The sequence below is a fragment of the Stegodyphus dumicola genome, chromosome 7, assembly GCF_044657685.1.
Source record: "Stegodyphus dumicola isolate Sdum_Otavi_A_Nest chromosome 7, ASM4465768v1".
In the NCBI taxonomy this organism is placed as follows: domain Eukaryota; kingdom Metazoa; phylum Arthropoda; class Arachnida; order Araneae; family Eresidae; genus Stegodyphus; species Stegodyphus dumicola.
The window spans coordinates 29,509,175-29,534,449 of NC_140774.1; the positions used below are offsets into that span (position 1 = coordinate 29,509,175).

General features: G+C 29.9%; 1 protein-coding gene across 1 annotated transcript in view; it reads right to left on the reverse strand.

The window, feature by feature from the left end:
• LOC118187818 (zinc finger CCCH-type with G patch domain-containing protein) overlaps positions 1-24,547 on the reverse strand; it is a 57,672-nt gene extending 33,125 nt beyond the window's left edge. Inside the window, exons 1-6 of the mRNA XM_085820030.1 lie at positions 24,189-24,547; positions 11,483-11,585; positions 11,047-11,138; positions 8,772-8,999; positions 5,155-5,249; positions 3,024-3,086 (exon numbers count right to left, since the gene is read on the reverse strand). Coding sequence (XP_085676156.1) covers positions 3,024-3,086; positions 5,155-5,249; positions 8,772-8,999; positions 11,047-11,138; positions 11,483-11,585; positions 24,189-24,233 — 626 coding nt within the window. The 5' untranslated portion in view covers positions 24,234-24,547. The remainder of the gene's footprint in view (positions 1-3,023; positions 3,087-5,154; positions 5,250-8,771; positions 9,000-11,046; positions 11,139-11,482; positions 11,586-24,188) is intronic.
• Between the last annotated feature and the right edge of the window lie 728 nt (positions 24,548-25,275).

Consider the following 25,275-nt stretch of genomic DNA (forward strand, 5'->3'; position numbering starts at 1 on the left):
AATACTGAATTATGTGATCTTTTAAATAAGTTGCTGGCAAAAATTGTATTCAATATTATAATAATTGTAAATTGATATCAAATTCTTCATATATATATGCATATATTAAATAACTTGCCTTATACAGATGTTAAATGAATTGCTGATTTATCATTTACTTCAGTCAGTGTCATTTTCATGGATATTTATAACATTTGGCAATGACTAGGACTTCTGTAAACCCGAATTAAGGCAATACCATTTTCTCTCGCCAAGGTCACTTCAGAAGGCAAGTACCAAAATTTCTCTGATGTTTTATGCAATAATCAGCTAGTAATGCCAATTACTGACTGTTTCCCTCTTCAGTGCATTCCCTCTCCCAACGTTTCAGTAATAAAAAATGCACATATAGAAATTAATGACATACAATACGAAAGTTACAGAAAATTATTTTTTATTAATCAACATTAGGATCCCCTGGATCATATGCAACATTTTCAATGAGCTATGTACAAGATATTACATCTGGTGTACAATGTCCTTTACTGCTGCACCTAAATTGTCAGTGTGGATGTTTGCAATAGCCATCTGTGTTTTCTTTCAAGAAGCTCAGTTTTCTAATGATGAATCCACCCTACATGGTTACTTTTGCAAAATGCAGAGGCACTTAATGAATCACTGTGAGCTATTCAGACACCCAAATTTGGTAACATTAAGTAATAATTCTCAACTTACATTAGTGCAAAAGTCAGGCACTTATCAGAATCTGCCATTTTTAGTTTTTGCAGACAACTGATCTTACATGGATAGAAATACAGCATTTTCCTAACAGCAGCATAAATCATATAGGTTTAATGCATGCCTGCACGAGGACTTTGGACCACTGCTAGTCCCTCTGTCATCAAACAATGTAGTGGTAACTTCTGTTACTGCACTGTCTGGTACTGCTTTATGTCTTCTGCTAAACTCCTAGCAGTTTAGTTTTCTTGAATTTTTTAATCATAGCTATCAGTGCAATAGGTGACATTTGATCTTTATACACATTATGAAACCTTCTAGATTCTCTAAGAGTCACTGCAGCATTGGACTCTCTAATACAGGGTTTCTTCAACTTTTTTGGCGTGTGTACCCTATAATATTTACGAAAATTCTGTGGGATCCCTTAAGCATTATGCAAATCCAACACACGCATGAGTGAAATTATCAGTTTCTTCACTTGTACGGTAATATAATATTGCAGTTTTATGTCACTAACTTTAATTTTTAAAGTAAAATGACATTTCTATTAAAAAACATGTATCAAAATGTTTTCATTTTTTTTATTTGTCTGTATTTCCTTATCTTTACCTATTTTCAGACACATTATGTAAAAATATTTGGTAATTGTAAAATTATTAAAGTTAAAGAAATATCAATATTGCTAAAATTTTTGTTGACCCCCACTGCCAGTCCCACAACCCACTGTTTAAGAAACTCTGCTCTAGTGTAAAATGGCTTGCCAAGTAAAGCAAGCTCAGGATTTGCTGTTTTTAAAAGGAATGAGTGGCACTGCTGTCAAAATTCCTAGCAAATTTTCTAGAAGCAATGCCATGACAGCGGCATCAAAATCTCTTGTCTATCAAAGCAACATCTGGTTCTCATTTCTTTCCCCAGAATTCCTCACCCCATGCCTTTCACAGTCTGTATATGAATTTTGGTTTCACTCTGTTCATTAATGTTAGCTGCAGGCACCTTCAACAGGGAAATTTATCTTATAACCACCCTGTATACATGTGCATATATAGAGAGTAACACAAAGTACATTTTAAATGTTCTCAGTTTATTTTTGATATTTTTATTTCAATTTTGAATTTAACAAAAACAAAATCTAATTTTATTCTTTTACATGATATGACATTTAATTTTCCTTGCATTGAGAAGGACTTCAAAATTTTCAGATGAATTGTTATAATTAATTACAAAACTTTAGAATAGTTCAACTAACTTTGAATACAGAAATACTTGGGTCTTCAAGTGGATAGGGGATTGTAATTGGGTCTAAGGTATTCTCCTCTAAATAACATCACATCACATTTAATTAAATTCCTCTCTATTTATTTTTATGTATTGGAATATTTTTTCAGATATTTATAATTTTTAGGTTTTAATTTTACATTTCTCTAATTCTTATTTTGTATATTTATAGGATATTTTAAAATTTATTGGTATTGAATATCACTTTTTTTTTTTTTCCCTGTCTTTGAGGAAATTGGGTTCTAATTGTCTTACTTTTTGTCTATATATATATATATATATATATATATATATATATATATATATATATATATATATATATATATATATATATATACACAGGGTGGTTATACATATATATATATATATATATATATACATATATTACTGTCATTCATATAGAATAAAAATAGAGAAACATTGTCTTGATAATGCAATAACCTGACTAAAAAGGTTAGATTTTCAATTTCTATCTGTACTTTTTTTTTAATCTATTATACAAGGAAATCATATAAAATGTTTCATACCACACACAAAGTTTCTGTAAATTTAATAGCTTAAATTCTCAAACAAATGAAATCTTTAAGTGAATTTCCCTATTTTCTGATTATTTAATTAATTTAATTTTAAAAACAATTCATAATATTTTAATTTTAAAAAAGCACATTTTTATTATATAAAGTTACTTGCAATCTTAAATATATTAAAATAGACTTACTCAAAAGAAATTTCATGATAAACAAAGACAAAACTATTTAAAATTTTTCAAGGAACCAGTCTACCTCAGAGGCATAAAAATGATTTTAGGACAATTTTTAAAGCAATTAATCCTATAATAATAAATAATAATAATCCAAAACTAAATTATTAAGTGAGAGATGGCAGAATAGGATTTTAGATAAGGAATCATTGCAATATTCTGTGTACATAGATACATTTCAGTCACAAATTCCTTTCTATCGGTAGCATTATGATTAAATAATTAGGCTTGAAAATTCTTTAAATGTATGATGATTTCAACTGAAAATTACCTGTAATCTGGCAAAACATATTCTTCCAATTCTGAATATTTTACACCATAGCCATGTGAATATCTGCAATAGGTATATAATAATTAAAAAATATATTTTTTTATTTACTATAATCATAAGAATGCTTTAATATCAGTGACATATTAATGTCTGAAACTGTCCTTTGGCATGCTACTTCGTAAAGAAATTAATAGCCAAATTATGACTGAATCTTATACCAAAAACTGTGACATATCAATAAAAATAAAACCCATAAACAAATACTATACTATGGCCTGCAAAGAAAGAATCAAAGCATTTTAAGTTTCAAAACAACCTGAAAGTGCTCAGTGTTTAAAAAAAAAAAAAAAAAAAAAAAAAAAAAAAAAATTTGTAAACATTTATCTCTTAACAAATAAGTATGATAAAAAGTTATCTCTCCATTAAAAGGAAACATGCTTTATATCTGATTATTTTGATACTGAAAATATCATTTTTTAATAATATAGTAACAGCATATGTAACTTGAGGTCGCAGAAACAAAACAAACAAAATCTAACAAAATTCTATATGATTATCTCTATTAAAATATCAAATGTAAATAAAATCTATTAATACAAAGTACATGCAAAATGTTTTAACAAATCTAAACTTACAATGCACGTAACACAAAATATTAGTTATGCAGAAAAGCAAGGGAGGGGGAAAAGTTAGCTTTAAAGCCCAATTTTCTTTAATATTGCAGTGGTAATAAGCATTCAAAGATAGAGTTATGGTTCTATTTCCAGAATTCAAAAAAATCTTCTCAAGAATACATTTTTTTTAGAATTTGGTAAAAGTCACTAAAGAATTAAAGGCGAAAAATATTCGTATAAACTGTCAGCTTATTTAAGTTGTAACTGCACCAGCTCATATTTTAAAAACAGAAAGACAACAGCTCCATTATAATCACACAGTTTTTTCATAAAATCAAAACTGGAAACAGTAGAACAAAGCTGATATGTTGTCAAAAATAGCACTCCTCACATTGACACTTACAAGCATTCAGTAACCCTTAAAGCTGTTCTAAATTCTTCTAAAAAGATTATATTTGCATTTCATTATTAGATTTCTTATCAATTTTCCCTTCCCCCATTTTTTGTGGGAATGTTAAGGGAGGGTGGAGAGGGCCTTTTTTTTTTTTTTTTTTTTTTTTTTTTTTTTTGTATTTTTTTACACATTAACTTGACATGACAGAAGATATATGCTGGAAATGTAATGTCAACAACAGCCAATAAAGTAAGACTGGAAAATAGTTCAAGAATTACTTGCCTTCTTATTTAGCAGAATTCTTATTCAGGCAAAAACAAGCACCAGATAATAATAATCTGATTTTAATTTTGAATGCAAATGCCAAACAATACACTGAAGGGGGAAAAACTGTTTCATGCCTGATGTTGAAACATACTTCATCAAAAGGCACCAGCAGATTGTTGGGGATAAAATGGTAGTCCTGGTTAATACACAAGTATTAAAATTAGTTTGCCAAATTAAAAAATACTTACACAAAAAAATTTCAGTACATGAACTGAATACTGTACTTATGATTTAATTTTGATTAAGCATGAAAGCTTTTAAAGATCAACAATATTAGATTCTGTCACTTTCTCCAACAAAGTATTTATTTTAAGCTTTACAAAATAATTCATGGTTTCTTAAATATTATTTATTTATTTTTTATTAAAATCTAAACATATTCTAGCTATGTAATTAGAAATTGGAGTAATTAAAAAGTCTAAAAATCTAGTTAAGCTAATTTCAATGCATTATTCGGGTAAGTCTATTGTCCAGTCTTTAAATTTAATTTCAGATTTGTTAACAGTTCTTTTTTTCCCTTACAAAGCTTTTGAATTAATTATGAACAATGTCTTTTTTTAACTTGAATAACAGAAATATTATGATATGCTTCAATTCTATTGTAGAGACGTTAGGTTATTTTGAAGCAGCAGATATGAAAAATGAGCAGTGCCCTCACCGACTCTTGAACCATGGACCCCTCGAATATACGCCGAGCATGCTGACCACTACACCACAAAGGCATGCTAAGAAGGTGGGAGAAATACCTTATACTATTAACTAATACATAGAGAAAAAAAATTTAAATTGTACTCACCTGCATTTCTCTTGATCAAATTTGCAATGCCCATCTAAGAAATAAGGACATGGTTTCATTTCATCACACAGTGGATTACAAAACATAACTTTCACCTAAATCATTAATATGAAGGAAAAAGAGAATTATTTTAGCAAATATAAAGATACAAATATTAAACTAAATTTTTTTAACGTATTATTCATTTTTAACAGTATGTTTTTAGTTAACACAAGAAAGAGTTCATCATCACAGCCCCTTTCTTATAACTGTTATTCTTTCTTGTGATGGGCTCTTATAAAATTTAAACAGAATTACCATGCACCTGAAATAAATTTATTATTTCATAATAATCTTCATGGATTTTACTCAATAACAAAAATAATCTGAATTATTTAACTACCTCTTATCTTAGCAAGGTATTCAACACTTACTTTCATTTTCATGCATATTTATGTGAGTGTATAATGACAGGAAAAAATATAGTCTTTTAAAAATAATAAAATAAGTATAAAAAGTAATAATTTTAAAAAAATCTTCTTTTACCAAAAGATTCACTAACACAGAATTAAAATATGAAATTGCATATATCACTACATGAGAAACTGTTTTACTACTTCCATAATATTTACTTCTTGAAAGTATTTATGTAAAAACAAAACACATGAGCTTGGAACACAATAATAGCCCATTTCTTACACTATCATCACTTAAAAAAAGGGTGAAAACATTTTTGATATGGACAGCAGCTTTACTGTTACAATAAGCAATTTTTATATAAAAAAAATCTTTAAAAACTACAGCAATTTTTTTTTTTTTTTTTTTTTTTTGCTAATTATTATTTGGTTTAGCAACTGTTGAAAATGGCCTCCAAACAGGAAAAAAAAAAAACACACACACACAAACAAAAAGAACAGACACTTCTGTTTATTAACATTGGTAATAGTATGTCAGTTTAAAAAAAATGAGACATTTATCTGATGTCAGCTGTAATTCGTATAGTATCGTCTGTGATTTTGTATTCATATGCTTAATTTTTGTAGCTAAGTTTGTTTTCATGTTCAACATAAAAACAATTATGAGAAATAAAATTTTTTTCTACAAAAAAAAAAAGGCTTCAAGTACTGCCTCTCTTAAGCTCGCCCCAGATTTTGAACCTCGGAAAGAAAAAAGGGCATGTGAAACCTTTTTTCTAAACTTAGAATTTTCAACAGCAACATCACAACAAGCTCTTTGCAAATTCAATGTAATTATATGTTGAAATTCAGTTTAATAACAAATAACACTTTTACTTTCAGATGATTCCATATCCATTTAATGATGAAATTTTTAGTCATTATTAAAGCAAAAGCAATAAATTAAGAGAAAATTATGTAATAAAGAAAATTAACAGAACGTCATTATTAAAGACAAGCAAAAATTAATAGAAAACTATAAAATAAAAACACTGCAAAAAGTCATTCAAACACTGAAGAAATTGCTTTGAATGCTCACAGTAAAGTAGCTAGAGGGAAGAATTATAAAAATTTATTTTATATTTATGAAGTGTGTATATACTATATTACAGGAAATGAGGCAATCAAATAGACCTCTAAGATGTCATCTATGGTTTTGCAAACAAACAAAAATGCAAAATATTAGCACGATTTTTAAATGTAAGAATTAAAATTTTTCTTCAAAAATAAACATAGATTTTTAATTTATTTCCCTACAACATATTTTGATATATTTTTACACATTGTACATCTAGAGGTACGACAAATTCAGCAACTATATCATGTGGCAAAACCAAAGATAGCTTTTTGGCTGCAAAAGCTTTATCTGCGCAGCCAAATTTTCCTTTTCGGAAATTGGATGTCGGGGGGGGGGGGGGGGGGTCGATGACAAATGGTCAATGAGCCTTTTACTTGAAACCAGAACAAAAAGTGAATATCACCAGTTCATCTTTAAATGCACCAATATGGCAAACTGAAAAATAAATCTTGAAAACACCCCTATGACACCAACAAACAGCTGCAGACAAACTGGCAAGAGCTTTTCTTATGATAGACAGACTCTACATGCTCTACAAGTGATTAGCCCCTCCAGCTACTAATGAAAGATTTGTAGTTCACATACTGGCAAATGCACAGTTAAATTTTCTTATTTTCTGGTTTTAAAAAGCCTAAAAGTATCTATAACACTATGCAAATATATCTTATATGTGTTCAATAATTAAGTTTGTATGATGTAATATTTAATGCTGTTTTTTATTTCAGGAACCAAAATGATATGCATCTTAAAAAAAAAAAAAAAAAAAAAAAAAAAAAAGCTTTTTTATCAAAGATGTGTTGTTATTTTCAACTGATAATTAAACTGTAATAAAACATGTGTTTAAAACATTCATGTATATAATTTTTATATATTATTTAAATACTATAATTAAATAAAAAATTAAAATTATATATAGTATAAATAAAAATTTTATAAGAGGAATGTTTAAAAGCTAATGCTAAAAAATACATTTTCAATGTGCAAAATTCATGACCACTAAGGTCTCTCTAATTCATGTTGTCTTGCTACTTTCGTAAAAATAAAAATTATATATAATATGTATTATTTATATAATTTTTATATATTAATAAAAAATTTATTTAAAACATGTATATAATTTATCGTTTTAAAGTACAGGGTGGCGCAGGGAAACGTGAAATTTTGAACGTTACAGTTGGCAGCACTGTAGAGCCGGCAGTTGTTCAAAACTTTGCACAATTGTTGTGAGCGCATTGCCATTTAGTAATCATGGATCACTGGACTGGTGCATAACGTGCAGTAGCTGTGAGAGCGTTTTATAAAAATGGGGATAGTGTGACTGCCGCGCAGAGAATATTTTGACACCATTACCTGCTTGGACATCATGAACAAGTCCAATCTGCGCATGCGTTTACAACGTGGGTGAAGAAATAGGATCTGCCTTGAAAAAGAAACCTCCAGGTGGCATTCCAACGGTACGTACCCCAGAGAACATTGAAGCTGTTAGAGCTGCAATCGAAAGAAGTCCTCACCACTCCGTTCGACAGCATGCATCTTCAGCAGGACAGAGCCACGTCACACACTGCTCGACAATCGAAGGCAGCAGTTCGTCAATTATTTGGAAGATGCATTATTTAATGTAACAGTGACATTGAATGGCCTGCGAGATCCCCTGATCTTAGTGGTTTAAGTATAAGTGTATGCGACTTCTTCCTGTGGGGATATCTTAAAGGCAAGGTGTACCGTACACGTCCTGCAACAATCCATGAACTGAAGGAGAATATTGAAAAAGAAATCACCGCACATTCCAGAGTTTTCATAACAGGCTGTTAGAGTGCGAACGCCAAATGGGAGCACATCTTTCCGATGTCATCTTTAAAAAGTAAACAGACACTTTTGGACATTTTGATTGTAAAAACATAAATGGCATGCTGAATACATGCACTTTCGTTAATAAATTACTAGTTTTATGAATTTATTGGTGGAAATGACGTTATTTCAAAATTTCCCGTTTCGCTGCGCCACCCTGTACTTATTTTATTCAAATTAAATTTCTATATATCACAAATATTACAATTAAATATAAAAATGTTGTATCATTTATACTGAATAGAAATTTCAACTACCTGAACATTGGCCAAATCATCCAAGTCCTGTTCCTCCAAATCAGTTGATAATATGATAGCATTATGATATGCTTTCTCACCCCATTGGCGAATGAAAGGAGCTCGACATTTACTACCTTCCATGGATGATAAAACTTTGTGTAGTTCATGGTGCACATCACCTCCAACATCTGGTTCAGTTTTCTCACCTTTAGAAGTAGATCCTTTTTCTAATTCACTGATTTCCATCTAAAGATTATTATCAGAGTAGATAGTTAAAATATATAAATAATTTTCTATAACAAAATAATTTTGCAGTTGATCATAATGCTCAAATTTCTGAAGATTTCAAATATACATATGAGTTAATACACACATTCAGAATTCTAAAAAGGACAATGACACTATACATACCTAATTCAAGACGAGTGGAAATGACACAATTTTTAAACTATTTTAACCAGATAATACACTCCTTTTTCTTTCAATAATATCTGCAGTCAAATAACTCTTTTTATGTTAACAAAAAATTTTAATAAAAACTGGCTTTAATTAGAAGCTATAATATAGGGTATTCACAAAGTCCCTATCTTTACCCTGTTATTTTGAATGTTCTGTAAGAGGTAGTGCTGTAAATTTTTGTGATGTTATTACACACCACATATATCAAAATTCCCCTCCCCCCAACAATTTAGTTTACTGTGCACATAACGTAAAGATTACAGGATCCAAAAATTTTCATATCACGAGGAAGTTGAAACAGTCTCAAAGAGAGCATTTGGTATAATATGCTCCATGACAAAATTTTAGGACTATTTTTTTCCAATGAACAAACAAAAACAAGCAGAGCTCGTCTTGATACATTGATTAAATACATTTCCCTATAGCTGAAAGACCATCAAACAGAGGTCATTTTGTCTCACATCGAGGTTGTGTAACTCAGGTTATTTGCCACAAAAACTTTGAACCTCGCATGTAAATGGTGACCAGTACCAAAGGTGTAAGTTGTTCCATTTCTAAGGAAGCTTCTAAAGTTGTTTAGGGACTTTGTGGACACCCGGTACTTGATACAACAAAATCTTCATTCTTTTCTATAAACACCTAACTTTTTATACTAATTTAATAATCTATTTTTTATATACCTGCTACTTCAGTCTCCAGATTCTTAGTCTCCACAGTGCGAGACTGTGTCTCGAAAATTCTAAAGATATGCTCATTTTAAAATTATTTTGCAATATTGCTGTTGAACTGAATTTTATGGTTTAAGTGCAAAGAACATTATATTTAATAAATAAAGGTAACCCACAAAACATAAAAAAAATACCCTTTTAGGCGTAATGCAAGATCTGAAACTTTTCAGATTTTTATTATTAGTCCAAACGAGCAATTTGCCCTGAAGGACTATTAATTTCGTTTTGGCATTTTGCGTTGAAAACCATAAACGGCAAATCACTTTTCAAATTGCTGCCACCCAATATTAGAGCTTCATATTATATTTAAAGAAATTAAATAATGAAGAATCTGCTTGAATGTATGTATATTTCTCGCACTGTGTAAAATGACGGTACCTAGGCCATCTAAATTTGAATAACATACTCTTCCATAGAATGTGGGCATGTGGAAACCCTAATTTGGAATGAATGAAGCCGCTGACCTACTGGACAAGCAGGCAGCCAACTGCACGGATATATTAGAAAGACCAACTAAACTTCCTTGGTCTCATATTAAGCGAACAACTTTGACAAGTCTGCTACAAAATTGGCAAAGTAGATGGACAGAGGCAGAGGTAGGACGAAGGACATTTCGCTTACTGCCAAAAGTTAACATGGAAATAAAGACCCACTGTGCTAGCCTAACACAGTTCTTATCAGCAATTTCATATTTTGTAACGCTTCAATGAATTTTTGATTCAGAAGCTTAAGAATTTCAAAGCGAACAATGGGAACACTGTACGGAAAAAAAAACATTTTTATTTTCAGCGCATGAAACGGTGTATCGGAAATTTTAAAGATATGTTCTTTTTAAAGGATTTTGTGATATTGCTGTTGAATTGAATTTTATGGTTTAACTAAGAAAAACCTGATATTTAATAAATAAAGGTAACACACAAAACATTAAAAAAATGCTCTTTTCGGTGCAATATAAAATCTGAAAGCCTTCACATTTTTTTATTTATTAATTTTTATAATCACATTATGGTATTAAATACCAGATTATATATGTGGTAATATTTTATTAATAGCTATCAAAAATTCTGGTTAACAAAGCTGTAAAGCACTAAAATGTAAAATCTTACCTGAAACCTAAGAAACTCCTCATCTTCTGGTTTCAAATCTGACCGTTTTACTTCACTTACAATTTCAGTAGCAGTTGAAACTGCTTGGCTACCTAAATTAATATGTAACAAATATAAAAATACCTTAAAATGTTTTTTTTTAACATATGACTAATTCAACCGACAACAATAAAACATATGAATTTAAAACCTATATATTATCTTAAACACTATAAATTATCATAAAAGATTTGCATCAAATACAGTTGATACTCATTATACGTATTTGCGGACACTGGAATACTGAAGAAAAAAGATCTTATAACAAGGAGGTACTATGACAGAAGTGGCTTTAATATGCTCATCCTTTAGAGACTTTTTCCACAGCTGCTGCAATAGAACAGTGACTTAAAAAGCAGTCATTATAAGAAGCACCAAGTGTACTTTTTTTTTTTACCTTGTAATAAAATAATAACTTCAGTCAATTTTTCTCTGAGATCCAATAAATCAGCTCTTTTATCATCAGAAGCAGTTTTGAGGCTTTCTTCCACGGTAGCTAACTGTAATTATTAAAGAGGAAAAAAAAGAGGGTAAGAAAAAGAAATGGGAATCACAAAAATGCCACACATCTCTCATATTTTAATTTTCTAAATAAATAACAATATTTATTCACAAGCAATTATGGCAAAGACATATGCACTACGTATCTAGGAAGGTCCAAGTTATCGTCCATTGCTTAACATTTAATAAACTAGTTAAATATGAATACTTCTTTTGATTAATATTTAAAAATACAGTAAACCACCTTTAAGACAAATTCAGTTGGCAAATAATTTATTACAAATTTTGAAAAACAAAGAAAATTCAAAATTGATACTTGAAAATATAATTTTATTAAATTAGGTATAGTCCAGTTTTGTCAATGATCTTTTGCTATCTTTCAGCCAGTGCATCATAATTCCGCATTCATAAAACTCCTGACATTTGTTACCAAAAAATTGAATTAAATTAGATTTTACATCATAAGTGTCATTAAAAACTTTACCACTTAAGGAATTCTGATTGGAACAAAATAAAAGGAAATCAGAAGAGACAAAGTCAGGGATGGCTCAGTGATTCGGCATCAAGTCTGGCGGCTATCACAAGTCAAAACAGCCGGAGTCCATTGGTATACAGAATTCAGAAACAGCTTCTGACAATGCCTATTTCGCAAAGACCCACTTTAAAATGGGTTCCCACTCACACAGGGATTCAAGGCAATGAAGCCGCTGACCTACCGGCAAAGCAGGCAGCCAACTGCACGGATATATTAGAAAGACCAACTAAACTTCCTTGGTCTCATATTAAGCGAACAACTTTGACAAGTCTGTTACAAAATTGGCAAAGTAGATGGACAGAGGCAGAGGTAGGACGAAGGACATTTCGCTTACTGCCAAAAGTTAACATGGAAATAAAGACCCACTGTGCTAGCCTAACACAGTTCTTGACAGGTCATGGACCATTCCCAGTATACCTGAACAGATTCAGACTTAGGGATACTCCTTTCTGCGAATGCGGAGAGGAAGGCAACACGGACCATTATTACTTCCATTGCGTACATATAAGAACCTGGCACTTGAAGAAACCAGCGGACTGTGCCTGGGCAATGTGGATGACTAACACGCTCAAAAACAGAATAGCCCTTGATAAAATATAGAAAATCTCAGGACACTGCCTAAGCAGAAACAACCGTGGATAATATTATAATGTTACAAAAGTTCAGAACTTAAAGCAGATAACCAGAATAACGCTTAGTGCCTTGCAGTTAACAATATGTAAAAACTGTTATTAGTATATAATATTCAACCTTGTTACTCTGGAGTCTTCCCCGCCGTGATGGTATATAATTCCGTTTGGTTCATGTCCGTGGTCGGATGCCATCATAGCGGTGTACTCACTCACTCACTCACTCAACTGCATCATTCAATTTGGTAAGTTGTATTTGCATTAATTTTATTATGTTATTAGCCCAAAGGGGCATTAGCCCTGAAGGGCTATTAGTCTCAGAACGGCATTTCGTATTGAATCACTTTAATGAAATGTATCACTTTTCAAATTTTTGCCACCAAATATTATTGCCCTGCATAATATTTAAAGAAAATCTTTATGCATCGCCTAAATTTTTGTAAGAAATAGACTACCATTTTACTATAATACTTCAAAAAGTTCTCTACTTTATTAAAGATGTACAGATGCAAAACACAATTTCTACTGGATAATAAGTAATAATGAACTGAAACTAGAAGTACTTCGCACTTTAAAGATTAAAATATATTCTGCTATGAGAATTTATACACGGCTCTTCCTTTACAAGAAGTCTTTGACAGTCTTCTAACTCTACCAGATTTATTCCCACAAATTATTATATTTCCAAAGAAGAATGATAGCTATATTTAAAAATCTTTTTAATAACTAAATTGCATCTAATAATGCTTTTTTTAAACAAATTAATGGCATCCCGATGGGAACTAGCACAATTTCTGCAATTTGTAATTTATACTTTTTTACCAAGGAATTTAATTTACAACCACAGTTATCTCAAGCATAGCATTCATATTACTCTAACATTTACAGATACATGGATGATATTATTGCAGTCAACAACTTCAATAAAATAGAATATGATCACATTTATCCTTTACGTTTGAAACTCAACTAACTTTCAACAAGGAGATATTAATTACCTAGATTTGCAAATTATCAATTTTAAAGATATTAAAATTTATGACAAAAGAACAAATTTTGATTTCCCTACTATAAAATCATTCATTGGCACTCCAACATCTCCAAAAGAGTAATACTTAATACCATACATAAACCCCTTAGAATCAAAAATATTTGCAGCAATGTTGAACATTTACAAGAAGAAATCTATTAAAATAATTCTAATAAATTAAAATTTTATTAGAGAATAAAACACCTCTATTCAAAATTTCTATATCTTTAAAGAAAGCTGGTATTAACTATTTTTTAAATTTCTCATCTAAAGCGATATGATAATTATTACTTAAACCTTAACCGGAAGTAATAGTTGGCTGACTATGATAAGAAATTAATGCAAATATGTTCAAATATCTTGTTGCTTTTTCTTTTCATTAATTATTTATACTATTTTGCAAATTTAATAACTGTCAAATCTTGCTTTTATTAAAATATGGGGATTCTAGTTTCAAAGACATATTGTACCCCGATTACATGAAAACTTTTATAACCTATATTTTCCCTTTTCCTCAACTCTAAGCAAGTTCTGTTTTTGCATTTTAAGATTTTACAGAGGACAGCATCTTTTAGAATTTTCTTATGCCACCATTTTGGAGTTGACAGTCACTGCCCTCGTTGGTAATAATTTTTACAGACTGCACCCAATATTGAGCATCCCTGCAAACAAAGTTTAACAGGATAGGACATTTTGAACACATGCTAAAATACTTAGTTCTGCTATTGCACACTTTGAAACTTATCGCATACTTTTTCCAAGAACTACAAAATTTTTGCTTCTCTACTTTCTTTTGCAAGGAACACAGTTTGGTCGTCTTAAGAATTCAGTAAGTTTACGTTAAGATGGTCATCTTAAGAAATCAGTAAGTCTGAGTTTTTGTTTCAAATAGGTTCTCAGGTTTTAGCTGTTTAAGGCTCAAATTAGATTTTATTATTTATAGAAATCTCTATGAAAAGTTTTTTTTTTTTTTTTCTTTGTATTAATGGTTTATCATAATCGGGGACCACCCCATTTTTTAGTGTTGTTTAAATGACAATATGATTTAAAGTTTATTTGTTTTGCTCTTTATTTGTAACTACTTTTGAATTCTAGATTTGCATATAATGGTTTTAGACCTTTTTTTTTTTTTTTTTTTTTTAAGAATGGTCAATTTGCATAATGTAAAGTAGTCAATTTGGCACAATGTTATGTTTTATTTATATTTTCCCCCCTCCCAAGTGTTTCGAAAGCATGTAGGAAAAATTCTGGTACATTTGAGATTCGATTTTATATGAATTTTAATGTCTTAAATGAAAATTTAATGAATCTTTTTTTGGTTTTTGATCTCAAATGAACCAGGAGAACGAAATATGTTTTCTAAACATATTAATCAACTTTTATGAAGCCAATTCATTTTCCCTGATGAGTTCTGAATTGGACTTTCAGTAAAAGGAGATTAATTTTTATATTTTCCATTTCACATTTTTGTTTTTCGAGTTTGTTCTACTATGAATTCTTATTTTAGTTTTGATTTGCTAAGATACTGTGTTAAACCTTTTATATAAGGTTGCAATTATTAATATTGTTGAGGAATTGCTTTGCTTTGATTTCAATTTAACTTTACATGCTTTAAGTTTATTTTACTTTAATCCTGCAGCTATAGCATACGATGAATTTATAAAATCTTGTTTTTAATTTTTAGCATATTATTATGTTTCTTTTTGTACCTGCTTTATTTAAGATATATATATATATAATATATATATAAATTTAAACAAATTTAAATTCTTAACAAATACGTATAAAAGTAAAAAAGCAAGTTTAAATTCTAAAAAAAAAAAAGCCAAAATAATTTAAAATGTGCAAACATGTAAAAGATTTAATTCTTGAACTAATCTACAATATCATTTAAATTCAGAAGCATAAGCAAATCAAGTGCAATATTTATCCATAAAAATAAATTCAATTAAAAAATTTTAAAAATTCAATTAAAAATTAAAATTTTCATGGATAGATATTGCACTTGATTTGCTTATGCTTCTGAATTTAAATGATATTGTAGATTAGTTCGAGAATTAAATCTTTTACATGTTTGCACATTTTTTTAAAAATTATTTTAAATTATTTTGGCTTTTTTTTTTAGAATTTAAATTTGCTTTTTTACTTTTATACGTATTTGTTAAGAATTTAAATTTGTTTAAATTTAAATTTCATTCCTTGCAGCAATGGTACAAAGAATATTTAATTAAATATGTATTTAAATTTAATTTTTTAATTAAATTCAATTTATTCTTATGAAACAATATAATATATATATATATATATATACTGCTATATTTAAGATATGTATAATTGCTGTATTTGATGTATGTATCTGCTAGATTGTTTATTGGAACGAATGTACATCACAGTAATTAACAGTAATGTAATATGTGTGTGCGGTGCTAGTGTTATACTACGCAACCTAGCACCACTGTAAAATATGTAAACAAATTCTGCAATGCATAATTAATATGCCAGAGACCCATAAATACGTGTAATTTGTATAATGGACTATTGTATTAAAATATTTGCATATTATTGAATGTATAAATCACTAAATGTGTACTGAACCACATGTGCTTTGATTTTATATTATTTTTAATATTTTATGTAGTATTTGGGTATACACAGTGCTGTTCTCTGTATCTTAATAACACTGTAAAATCAGTAAAGCTTAAAAGGTACTCTTCTGTTACCAGGACCGTATTCAGAAATATATGTATGTGTGAATGTATATATGGGTATAAATATGGATGTATGTACATATGTTTATGCACACATATATGCACATACATGCATACATTTCTGAATCCATTCCTGATAAGAGTACCTTTTAAAATATAATTCAACCTCGTATTTTCTCAACATTATTGTTCTTAATATTATCCCATTATTACTGTATTTATTTATTAGAAATAGCTATTATTTCTTTAATTAATAGTAATTAGTTTTATATGTATTGTGAAACTATATAGCATAATAATGTAAATGTGTTTTAAAAATATGTAAAGATTTGTTTGCCACTTGAACTATTAGTTAAAAATTAGGTTGGTACACAGAATGACTGATACAATAACATATCAATGTAAGTAGTAAGGATACAACTCATAGTAATGATACAGCTTATAACTGTAACATGCTCTCAGCAATTACATACATGAAAAAGCTTCATTGTGACTATATTTAATAATTAGCATCAAACTGCTTCAGACCAATGGAACTTGAAATTTGTTAATTCCACTCACACAATATTCCAGCCTTTAAGATTGGCATGTAGCCAGTCCTTAATATTATTTAATAAATTAAAAATAAAAAACAATTGTAATCCAATGATATTTGAATGATTATTAGATTAGGTCAGTCTATATTTTAAGGAACCCCTTGAATTATTGCAAAGTTGTTTCATTTATCACCAATTTGTTGTTTCATTTATGGTAACATTAGTAATTGAATGTTATGGAAACCTTATTATGACATAATTAGTTGTAATGCATGATTGCGGTGATTTTCGACTGTTGGAAAAATACTTGTAAGGGCTTATTTATGGGTTGGATGTTGGTTAGGAAGTATGTTGCTTATTTTGTGCTTTACATCGTAAAATGATGCTGGTATGATTAACCTGAAGTTTCTGTACAATTTCTAATAAATGGGAAAGAAAACATTGATTGACTAGTGTGTAAATGAAGATTTAAATGGCTTCGTTCACCTCTCGATAAACTACACAGCAAGATTTAAGGATTTGGAAACCAAAGCTCAGATCAACACGAAGGAAGGTATGTACGGTGTAATAAAAAGGGATTTTTGAAAGAAATGCCACAGACAGCCTGGAGGATATTTTTCATTTTTACTTTTGGAAATTTATGTGGCGACGGCAGTATATAGATTCTAGTTTAGATAATTTTAAATAGTTTTTGGATGCTGTTAAGGAATTCTGTGTATCATACATACTGAAGAAACAGAAATTTTAAAATGATATAAGTCGATTTTTTTTTTAGTGCCTACATTAGATAACACGTATTTCCATTATGTTATTTCCTTGTTTGATTTAAAATGCAGTTTATTGAGATTACATATATATATATATATATTCAACTATGTTTGGGACACCATTTCACTGGGGAGGGTGTTGGACATAAACAGGAATGGTGCCATAAAATCACCAAGGGATACCCTAAAATATATTTTTACCTTATATTATTAACCTAAACTACATGTGAATACTATTAATACATTTACGGTATTTAAAACTTACAAATTACATGTATGAAATTGTTTTTGGCATAGTAAGCATAGTAAACATAACAAAAGAATTAATACAGAATAAATTGTAATAAAGAATGTTGCACACTACTAAATTACAAAGGAATATCAGTGGATAGCATTAAAATGAAAAAATTCAACCTTGTATTATTCTAATTTAATATTTAATCTATTGTCAAAGAAAGCCAAACAATTTGGATGAAATCTAAGAAGTTGAAATAAAATATCATAGTTTTTTTTTTATCCTATGCAGCAATGTTTTCATATTTTATTTTTTATAATGAGTATGGTTTTTTGCTGATCTTTGGAATATGGTAACAGGTAGTTTGGCGACATTTTGGAGGCGATAAAGGTTACTACCTAGGATTTTGGTAATAATGTGAGAAGTACTCAGTTCTGATTACGCATTATTTTGTGTGAGGGAAATGAGAGATCATGAGATATGTCATGTGACATTAATGGACGAATTACAGTTCTTTAATCGGAAAAGGGGGTAAATTTGTAAAAATTATTTTGTATTAAGCTTCATTGTGTGTTGTGTGAAATAGTGTTGATTAATTTTCGAATTGCATGGCACTATGTAAAGTGAATTCTAAATTTTTAATACGTAATAATTAATAATAAGTTGACTACTGGATTTCGGATTTAGAAATTAGCAGTAGTACTGCAGCCGATTGGAACTCTTTTTGTAAGGAAGTGTGCGTGCCACGTAATGAAGATTCTGAAGAAGAGTAGGTAAGTTAGTATTTTTAATCATTTGAGGATATTATTTTTATGCATTGTTCTAAATGTAAGGAGTAAATAAATTAAAATGGTATTATTTGAAAATTGTTATTATCAATGATTTAGTTTAAAGTAATTAGGATTGTAATCTAATTTTTATTAATTTAATGTATGTGCTTATTTATATTTGAAGTAGTGTTTTTTAATTTAATTATATTTGAATTTAATGATCTCGATTTTGTGAGTTATATGTTTGTAGTATTTTGGAATACGTTTGAGTAGTATACGTTGAGTATTTTCATGCATTTTCGTGAAATTTTTCTAATTTATGAGAAAAAAGCAGTGTACATGGATACAGTGAAGAGTGTGCGCGATGCCATTTTTGTGCAATTCTGGGATGTTTTTTTAAGTAAAAATAAGTCGACGTGTACATGGTTTAGTGATATTTTAATTAAATGATAGTTATTTTGTGAATTTTATGTTTGTAGGAATTTGGTATACGTTTCAGTTGAAGTAAACGTGTATGGAAATAATTTAAATATTTGACACTAAGTATTTGTAACTATTTTTAATGTTTGCGTATAAATTCATTGCTGACGTTTATAATATAATAGATAATTTAGAGGTAAAAGTTTTTGGATATTTTATTTATTTGATACTTGGAAATGTTCATTCTTGGAAAGGGTATATACTTTTTCGCGATCAGGTAATTTCATATATGTTCTTTTTACCGGATTTAAAGATTCACAAAATTTTCATGCATTTTCGTGAAATTTTTCTAATTTATGACAAAAAAGCAGTGTACATGGATATAGTGAAGAGTGTGCACAATGCCATTTTTGTGCAATTCTGGGATTTTTTTCAAGTAAAAATAAGTCGACGTGTACATGGTTTAGTGATATTTTAATTAAATGATAGTTGTTTTGTGAATTTTATGTTTGTAGGAATTTGGTATACGTTTCAGTTGAAGTAAACGTGTATGGAAATAATTTAAATATTTGACACTAGGTATTTGTAACTATTTTTAATGTTTGCGTATAAATTCGTTGGTGACATTTATAATATAATAGATAATTTACAGGTAAAAGCTTTTTGATATTTTATTTATTTTATACATGGAAATATTTATCCTTGGAAAGGGTATGTACTTTTTCGCGATCAGGTAATTTCATATATGTGCTTTTTACCGAGTTTAAAGATTAAGAAAATTTTCCTGCATTTTCGTGCAAATTTTTGTAATTTATGAGAAAATAGCAGTGTAGATGGATAAAGTTAATAGTGTGTGCAATGCCATTTTTGTGCAATTCTGGGATTTTTTTTAAGTAAAAATAAGTCGACGTGTAAATGGTTTATGTGTATGTGCTATTCTGAAAAACGTGCAAGGAGTTTGCGATTCTGCACTTTTGGAAAAAGTGCAGAATCGCAAACTGTCATGATTAAGTTACATAAAATTTCTAGCATAAGTGTAATTCTGCTAGTAGATTGTTGGAAAAAGTGTTGAGTAAATAAAAAGAAAAGAAATATGTCTTTACTTCGTGAAGACAAAATGGCGGCAAAAAAAAAAAGTAGAGGGTTGCTGTAGCAGAGTTGGTCGCCAAATTTTCGCCAAAAAATCGCCAAGTTACCATAATCTAAAGATCAACCTGGTTTTTTACTAAATACAGTCAAAAGTCGTTAATTCGGACACCCATAATCCGGAATGATCTATAATCCGGACCTCAAAGCTACAAACTTTCTGCGCATGCGTCGCGTTCACGCATGCGCACAGGCATTTACAAGAGCGTGTAAGACCTTTACGGCTGCTAATATGTTTGTGCGCATGTGCGTTTAATGTGTAACGGAGGTATAAGCTGAGCTAAAATTATCTAATCCAGTTAATGTTGCAGATTGTGTTGTTCCTTAATCTTCGAATTGGATCCGGCTTATTATTTTTTCCAGACTGTTAGAGCAATTTCATAAAAGTAAGCTTGAACTTTTGATTATGTCAAATAGAATTTCCGATATATATTTACTAATATGTAATTTGTATCTACAAAGCCAAAGTATGTTTTGAAATCCGAAATCTGTTTATCAATTTCACGCCGCGGATTGGAAGTTGATCTGTCAGCACTATCCTTATCTTCAGGGCAGATTTTTTATTTTATTTGGCTTATAATTCCTTACTAAGTGTAGTATTTCTTCTCGATGTACTCCGTCTTTGATATGATTTAAATCAAGTTCCTCATCATTATAATTCGCTTCCGATAGTGAAGAAAGTGAGGTTGATCTTTACAATATGGTAACTGGTAGTTTGGCGACATTTTAGAGGCGATAAAGGTTACCTGGGACTTTGGTAATAATGTGAGCAGTACTCAGTTCCGATTACGCATTATTTTGTGTGAGGGAAATGAGAGATCATGGGATATGTCATGCGATATTAATGGACGAATTACGGTTCTTTAATCGGAAAAGGGAAAAAATCGGGAAATTTTGTATTTGGCTTTATTCTGTGTTGTGTGAAACAGTGTTCGTGAATTTTTGGATCCCATGGCCGTAACTAAAGTGAATTCGAAATGGGTATTTATGTATGTATTAATTTAATGTATGTGCTCATTTATATTTTAAGTAGTGTTTTTGAATTTAATTATATTTTAATTAAATGATAGTTATTTTGTGAATTTTATGTTTGTAGGAATTTGGTATACGTTTTAGTTGAAGTAAACGTGCATGGAAATAATTTAAATATCTGACACTAAGTATTTGTAATGGTTGCGGTATGAATTCGTTGGTGACGTGTATAATGTAATAGATGATTCAGAGGTAAAAGTTTTTGGATATTTTATTTATTTTATATGTGGAAATGTTCATATTTGGAAAGGGTAAATACTTTTTCGTGATCCGGTAATTTCATATATGTTCTTTTTACCGGGTTTAAAGATTGAGAAAATTGTCATGTATTTTCGTGAAATTTTTGTAATTTATGATAAAAAAGCAGTGTACATGGATATAGTGAAAAGTGTGCGCAATGCCATTTTTGTGCAATTCTGGGATGTTTTTTTAAGTAAAAATAAGTCGGTGTGTACATAGTTTATGTGTATGTGTTATTTTGAAAAACGCGTAAGGAGTATGGTATTGTGCACTTTTTCCCAATTTTGCAGTGAATATTTGTCATGATTAAGCAGTTTTGTTAGATAAAATTTCTAGCATAAGTGTAATTCGGCTAGTAGATTGTTGGAAGAAGTGTTCAGTAGATAAAAAGAAAAGAAACATGTCTTTACTTCGTGAAGACAAAATGGCGGCGGGAAAAAAAATAGAGGGTTGCTGTAGGAGAGTTGGTCGCCAAATTTTCGCCAAAAAAACGCCAAGTTACCATAATGTAAAGATCAACCGAAAGTGACCCAGAGGTTATTGAAAACGAAAACATTTCGATTGACAAGTAAGTCGGTATTCTCGGCACAGCAATTACGGGACTTGAACAGCGGAACTTTGTAACTGAACAAGAAATTATGTCTGTTTATAGAATTAAAGAGAAAGTATTATCACCGAAAACGAAGCAACTTAAACAACTTACATTGAAAGAAATGTTTAATAAAGTAAACAAATAAATGTTAAGGTTTTTTTTGTAAATTTTGATACCCTTTAGATCATAATTGTTCTTTTATTTCATAAATTACGGTTTCATATTTTTAATTTTATAATTTCTGCATGCCATCTTACTAGATTTAAATTGATGATCTATAATCCGGAATCGCCGAAGTCCCGACGAGTCCGTATTAACGACTTTTGACTGTATAACTCTATAGGTCACAGAATGATACAGAAAGTTGGATTTTTGAATTTTTAGAAAACTGATTTCACCAAAATTAATAAACCACCTTTAAGATAACTACTATGTTGGCAAATAAGTGACTGTGGATTTTAAATAAGTAAAATTCAAAACTTTTACTTTATTAAATTAGATATTGTCCTTTGTTGTCAATAACCCTTTACCATCTTCCAGGCAGTGTATCAAAATTCCATATTCATAAAACTCCTAACTTTCATCAGCAAATAAATTAAACGAGATTTCGCATCATAAAATTTTACCTTTTAACCCTCTCAGCATTACGGCCGAAAAATTCCACACAGAAGAATACCTTCTATATTCATTATATATGAAAATTTCTGCTAGTTTTTAATGTATCTGATTTTGGTTTTGATGCATATTGGAAGAAAAGGAATCAAGGTACAAAATGAGAGAGCCATTTTTCAATTAAAATCAAGAAAATACCACTTATTCATGACATTTTGAGGAACTTTGAAATTTTAGGGCTAAACCCGTAACACTCGGAGGGTTAAGGAGTTCTGATTGGAAAAAAATGAATGGAAATCTGAAAGTGCAATGTCAGAGCTATATGGTGGATGTGACAACACATCTGAACCTAGCTCCAGTAATTTTTGGCAAGTGACCAAAGATATATAACGTTTTGCATTATCATGTTCGAAAACAACAATACAACAATCTTATGATATGCCAATTCTGGCCACTTTTCTTGAATTGCATTATTGAGGTGTTAAATGCAGACATTTCAATTAACTGTTTGGTTTCTTGGTAAAAGTTCAGAGTGCAGAATTCCTTTATAATCCAACTAAACTGACAGCATAATCTTTTTCTGATAAATCTTGGCTTTTCATGCGGTCTGGGCTGGTTTATCCTGCTTATTCCATGACCTTTTTTAAATTAGCATTGTTAGAAACTATCCAATTTTTATCGTCAGTAACCAGCTGCTTCAGAAATGAATGAAATTTGCTGTCTTTCAGAAGCAAATAATAGGTGCTTCCACATATGGCACGTAACTTCTTGTATGTTTGTGATATGCTCTGCTTTTTTAAAAACAACAGAATAAAATATATCTGAAACATACGTTATGTTCTTCTATTTTAAAACTAGAATAAAAACAAAGCTACATAATTAATTGATACAATTTTCTTACCAATTAAAGGTGGAAGTCCAAACAACAAGAAAACAATACAGGTCAAGTGCTTTGAACATGCTGACAAAACAAAAGAATGAGCTAAAACCACCAATCAACAAACTCTACAATAACTAGTTGCCATCCCAATACCTATTGTCGCTTACTGAGATAATCTTAAGTATATAATTGTCACAGGAAGATTCACTAAAAGATGGTGATTTTATTAAAAAACAGTATTGCAATCATTTTTTTCTTCTGAGTATTTGACAACAAAATTTAAAATACATATTTTTCACTCGGAAGTTAATAAATACAGTTTGATATTTAAATTAAAAACATAATTTTCGAAACCACAGAAACAAGGCGCTGTATTTATTATAGTTCGGAATCCCGTCATTAATCACAAAATCTGTAAAAATTATCACATCTTTACACGTACAGAATATGTTAGATTATATCGATCTTACCTGAAGCTTGTATTGTGTCAAAGGATCGTCTACTGACTCAGTCATTGTCTACGTTAATAAATATTAATTAGTGCTTGCAACACACACACAATAACAGTTCCTAACAAAAACAGCTTATTGAAGCATAGATAGACATCTATCATTTTAAAAAACAAATTCCAATAACATTCTGCTGCGGACAAACAGATAAATTAGACAGATGTATTGTTTTGCACCCAACATGTCTTTTTGCTCGCATGGGAAAAAACCAAGCCCAGTGCGAAAGACATTTGACTTTTTACTCGCCCAGACGGAGCTAGGACAAGGACAAAGTTGGCCTTGGGTAAAATTCATACATTGAACTGCAGTGCTTAACCACCAGGGTGCCTGGGCGCCATAGCCCTACCTAAGGCTCCTATACACCAGGCTGAATCAACTACAATCTCAAATCCCAACCAGATCCTTTTGATCTTTGCCGCCTGGTAAAGTCCACTTGAAACAGCGGGTGTGGAAAGTTGATCGTGGCGAGGGGAAACCGGCAGAGAGTGTGGTATTCATTTTTGCTCTTGACTGTTGCGGTGTGCGCTTCAAAAGTAAAGCACTTTTGCTCTGCTTATTTTTGTAGCTCTTATTTAATATTTTACAATATTCTTTTAGCTGTTATTTAAAATTTTACAATATTCTTTTCAGAATTTACGAGTTATTTTTTTCAGGTTTGATAAGTTAATTTTTTTTTCAGATTTTACAAGTTATTATTTTTTTCAAATTTACAAGTTATTTACTATATCTTTTGCTTATCTGTGAGCTAATTTAAGATTTTACAATATTCTTTTCAGGTTTTACAAGTAAATTTTTTCAGGTTTTCCTTTCAGATTTTGCAAGTTAATTTTCTGTTTATTATCCTGCTTAACTTGATTATTATTTCAGAAGTAATAAGGCATATATATTCAGCACTGTTTTTATCCTTAATTAATTACTGGGCGTTATTAAAGCTTGATTTTTTACTTTTTGGGTAACAAACATTTCCATTAATTACCTTTTTTTCTATGTAAAAACTCTGGTTTGGGAATACTTACTTCGAGTACCAATTTTTATTTTTCATAGGTAC